The following is a 5,045-nucleotide window of genomic DNA, read 5'->3' on the forward strand; positions in this document are numbered from 1 at the left end:
CACAGTGTCTCCCTGACATGGCTGCATCAACACTGCTGCTGTTCCTGAAACCACGCCTTCTTTCTTTGCGTGCACGTTTGGGCGGCATTATGCTAATATTTCCACATCGTGATGTAGACATGTGGGGGCGTGTTAGAATACGCTGTTTTAGGTAGGCGTGGTTGACTCTTAACTTTTATAAAGAATATCTCTTTGGATTTGAGACTTTAGTCTTTGCAACTTTACAGATCTTCTTTATGCACCAAGAGCTTGTAACACTCCAAAGAGAAAGGAAAACTTGAAATCGCATCATATGACCCCTTTAAGAAATATTTTGTTTTACATTTTGATATGTGTTTTGAGATGTGTCCCATTGGTGATATGTGTATTTTGTGCCTCTGCTGGCGATAGATGGAATTGCAATTTGTTTGTTTGAGTCAATGAGGTGTATTATGTGTTGTGAGTGCTATCCATATAGCATTTACATTCATCTCAATGGGAGTTGCTCAGCTGGCGCAGAACCTGCTTGAAAGTAGCTGTCTTGCTGCCATCTTTTTTAATGAGCACTTATTGCGCATAAGTCATGTCCTTGTGAGTAAATGATACATGGAATGAGAGACACTAGCCTGGCATCAAGACAATCTCCTTTCCTAAAAATTACCCAAGAGGCTGTTCAGGAGAACAGCAGTTTTGAATTATTCATTTTGATAAGTGTTCTAGATGCATCCCATCTACACTTCTGCTAGAAGTCGAAGTATATTGACTACGAACATTTAAAACTGCATAATTAATTTGTAGCATTTTAATTCAGTTAATTTAATTCCGTTTATTAATTGTCCTTGTGAATGTGAACTTTTGATCAATGCTGTATGTGAGTGGTCATTTGCTAAGCTTAATTAGCATTCGTCTACCGCTCTCGGTCAGGACGACTGTCTGGGACGTAGAGTATCAGAACACAGTATCTAACATAGGTGCAGGAAGTGGGGGTGCTTTTTTTGTTTTTTTCTGTGGGCAACTGTTTAACTGTTGGGAATAAAAAAAAATCTGAGTGTCTATATACACTAAGTGCAAATAGCCCGCCTTGTTGGCAGAGGCTATTAACACTAACTCCACCCACCAACGTGTGATTGGGATAGTCAACATTACAAAAGACGGTCTTTAATCGTAGGATTCAGTGACGTAGATGGTAAAGCGTGTGTCATACTTCTTTTGACGCGATCGACCTGGGTTCGAATCTGCCTTTTGGCGAACTTTTTTTCTCCCTTTTCAAATTTCAAATCACATCAGAAAAGCATTTATTTTTAATAAAAATGAAGGAAATTATAAAAAAGTTGAAAATAAAGTATCGGGTAGGGTTAGGTGTAGGGAGGGCTTTTATCCCAATAAGGTGGCATCCATTTAATAATTTGAATTAAAATTAAAATTTACACTCAATAAGTTATTATTGCACACTGTTTTAATGTATTACAATGCTGAGGTGCAGATAATTGACACTATTTGCAAAATTAATTAGCAGAATATCCTGCTATTTGCACTTAGTGTAAATAGCATATCACAAAAAAATACTGCTATTTTCACTTAGTGTAAATAGCGTCTATCGCTAAGAAAATATGCTATTTTCTTATCACTGGGATAAACCAGCAAATAAAATCTGATTAAAATATTGTTATATTGTATTTTAGAGTGAACTACACCTTTATGTCATTATTTATTTTGAGCTATTTTGAAGAAAAAAAAATATATGTTGTTATGTTAGTTAAAGTTGGTGAGCTTCAGTGTTGTTTTTGGTCTTATTGACTTTCGTTGTATGGACCAAAAGCAGTTTTATTTTCTGCTTACTCTGAATTTTTGTCCTGACCATAATCGCATTTTAATCACTTTCAAGCAGTAAGTGAGACGACAATTAACACTGACTTATATCCAAAAGCAGCAACCGGCTTTAATCTGTATGGTCACTTTGTGACATTTATGATCAGGTTAGTGCGACCCATTGTTCCTCCTAAATCCGATTTATCCGAAAGAAGAGAGAAAAACAAAATAATACCCTGATGATTTCTCCCAGCTGATTGGATCAAAGCTGCCTTTCTCCATGATGAATGACCACTTAAGTGAAATATTTTAATTAGCAATGGCCATAAATAAATTCTGCTTTACAGGGCAAAACCGTGGCAGGAAATTAAGTGATTTTTTTAATCTGTGGAACTTTGGAATCCAGCCATTAATTTATCAACAGGGCATGTGCTATAGATGGTGCTGGAATATATCAATCACTCCAGCCTGTCTGTGGCTTATGGCCAGTGTGTTTGCTAAGGGGACGGACGGTAGAGCTAGTTCTGCTGAAAGCCGCTGCTTTAGTATTCAATTCCAATATTTGTCTAGTTGTAATTCTTGCATAAAAATGGTGTACAAAAAAGTGCTGTAAATCCTTACCCTGAGCTGTAAAATTAAAGTAATAGTTCACCCCAAGATGGAAAATTTGCTGAAAAACTACCCTATATATGATATTTCAAAGCATGAAAAAAAAAATCACTACTAACACTTTTAATTTATGTTCATGTTTACAGTTGATGAAAAAGAAGCTTTAAATAACGAATTACACGATTTATGGTCTGCCCCATCTTTTTCCTTGTTTTTGTAGAGGATAAGAGTCCATGCCATCTGGAGGATGAGCCGGGGCCGTGTCGAGGACTGGTGCCTCGTTATTATTTTGATTACAAGAGCCAGGAATGCAAGCGATTCTTTTATGGCGGCTGCTTTGGGAATGCCAACAACTTCAAGACCATAAAAGAATGCCATGAGAGATGTCTACGTATGTACCAGCAACATAACATTTCTCTTCTCTGCAATTTTCAATAATGACATATTGTTTTTGTACAAGCCCTGTGATTAAAGTCATCTGCATGACAAAGGTTACAGCCCTTTTGTATTCTGATCTCAATAACCTTCATTCCATAGTGCAATTAGCACTTTTAATTCAGCCTATTGTAATTCAGTCCACATTCTGTTTTTTAGCAGTAATTTGAACAGCCAGAGTCATTGCAGAACTGCAAATGTAGAAAATTTCTCAGTGCATTTAGTGCTAAAGGGGTCATATCATTAGGAATCAAATTATCCTTGAAGGATAAGGCGGTTAAAACTATACTGGACCCAACAGCAAACAGACAGCTTGTATGTGTTAAAGCAGCACTGTATCCAATTTCACATGTGAAGAGGGCATTTACACAGATGTCTTAAAGGGACAGCAGCCTGTTAAAGGTCAGAGAGAAGGTGAAAACAACAACAAAAAAATTGGCAAACACAAAACCCTTGACTAAAACTATAGTTGTAGATGACTATTCCACATACAGTACCATAGATGCTACAGAGATATATAGGCCTATTAAAATTTGTTATAAAATTGCATAAAGATGATTGTAAAATTATATAATTCGTTTTTCTTCAAAATTTCACATTTAATTACTTGCGGTTTCTGAGTGAAAATTGTTTCTACACTATTTTTTTTTCAATTGAAATGAGTGACTACTAAACTAAAATGAAATATACAAAAATATAGCCAAAATTAAAACTAAGGAAGAGTCATGTCAAATGTAAAATACATTAAAAGAAGTGCAAATAATGTTTAAATGGTGTCAAGTGCTAAATAGTTACTTGTTTTTAAGCATGTGTTTGAATACATTAGTACTTAGGGTGACCATATGTCCTCTTTTTCATGGACATGTCTTGGCTGGTATTTCTAGATTGCCTAGGTTTTTATATCGATGTGCTCTCTACCATCCTCATACATTATATTCACACAAATTTGCATAGCTTTGACCGTTCCCTGCAGATCCCACCTTATCACACATGCTATCGGTCAAACTACATTTTAGGCAATTTAGAAATCCCAGCCAGGACATGACTGGGGAAAAAAGGGGGTTATTCCAAGTATTAAACTTGGAAAACCAGACAGACAGGAAACATGTTAATAGTACTAATAGTGCTACCTGAGAGAAAAGGACTCTCCTGTAACAACAGGACAACAAAGATGATCTCATTTTTCATTTTCTTTCCTCTTTTTAGCTGCCTCAAACCACATGGAACAAAATGCTCCATTAAAGCCAGAGGAAGAAGAAGCCAAACCCAAAACAGAACCTCTCATCAAACATGGTGAGATGAGTCACACATCCTGCTTGTTGATAGTATCAGAAAACCTTTTTATTTGTGCTGGATATTTTTGCAGTGATCTGTAGGTGTGATCTAAGGTGTGCTAAGCTATTTTGTTTGTTTGGATTTTTGTTGGACCTTTAAACACGTGCAGAATCACACAAAAACAAATGTTTTATGGAAATACCATTAATACCTTTTATATGAATTATATTTGTTGTTTGTGTATTTGGTCATTTTTAGTTGAAGCTCCTTTGAATGCATCGCATTTGCCACGGCAGAGAATGTCCCAACCATCTGCACAGGAAGCAGGTGAGAGTCACACATCTCACACACGTGTACAAACACACACACACACACACACACACAGGCAGAGGGTTCTAGACAGCTGTGCCTTCGTGTCAGACAGTCTGTTTTTCTGAGTCCAGAGGGCAGCGTAGCAGCCATTTTTTCTGCCTCCTCCTGCTTATTTTGACAGTTAAGAGCTGCTCTCTGCTCCACAGCCCCAGGGCACATGACATCCTTGTCTGGCACACAGATAGCACAGAAATCCGAGTCAAATATGTGATTTTGTAATAATACTCAGTTTTGAAACATAAAAAACTGAATATCAGCTTTTGTAATTGCAAGTATATTTTGTTGTGTTAAATGACCTCTTCTTCATTCTAATTGGATTTTATCTATGTTTTTATTGTTTTACTGCTTTATGGTTTGTCTTGCTTGTTTTATGTTTTAACTAGTGTTGTCAAACGATTAATCGCATCCAAAATAAAAGTTTTTGTTTACATAATATATGTGTGTGTACTGTGTATATTTATTATGTATATATAAATACACACACACGGTATATATTTTTCAAATATTTACATGTATTTACATGTATATATTTATATTTATATTATTTATATTACAGATAAATATAT

The 5,045-nt window shown here is 35.9% G+C and overlaps 1 protein-coding gene across 2 annotated transcripts in view; it reads left to right on the top strand.

Moving 5' to 3' along the window:
* LOC107728931 (tissue factor pathway inhibitor-like) overlaps nt 1–5,045 on the top strand; it is a 24,909-nt gene that overhangs the window by 16,600 nt on the left and 3,264 nt on the right. For both annotated transcript variants that reach the window (XM_016539267.1, XM_016539266.1), the window contains exons 3-5: nt 2,618–2,788; nt 4,039–4,125; nt 4,366–4,434. In XM_016539267.1, the coding sequence (XP_016394753.1) occupies nt 2,618–2,788; nt 4,039–4,125; nt 4,366–4,434 (327 nt within the window). The remainder of the gene's footprint in view (nt 1–2,617; nt 2,789–4,038; nt 4,126–4,365; nt 4,435–5,045) is intronic.

This window comes from Sinocyclocheilus rhinocerous, unplaced genomic scaffold (assembly GCF_001515625.1).
Source record: "Sinocyclocheilus rhinocerous isolate Xijiao unplaced genomic scaffold, SAMN03320098_v1.1 scaffold1569, whole genome shotgun sequence".
NCBI classification, from domain to species: Eukaryota; Metazoa; Chordata; class Actinopteri; order Cypriniformes; family Cyprinidae; genus Sinocyclocheilus; species Sinocyclocheilus rhinocerous.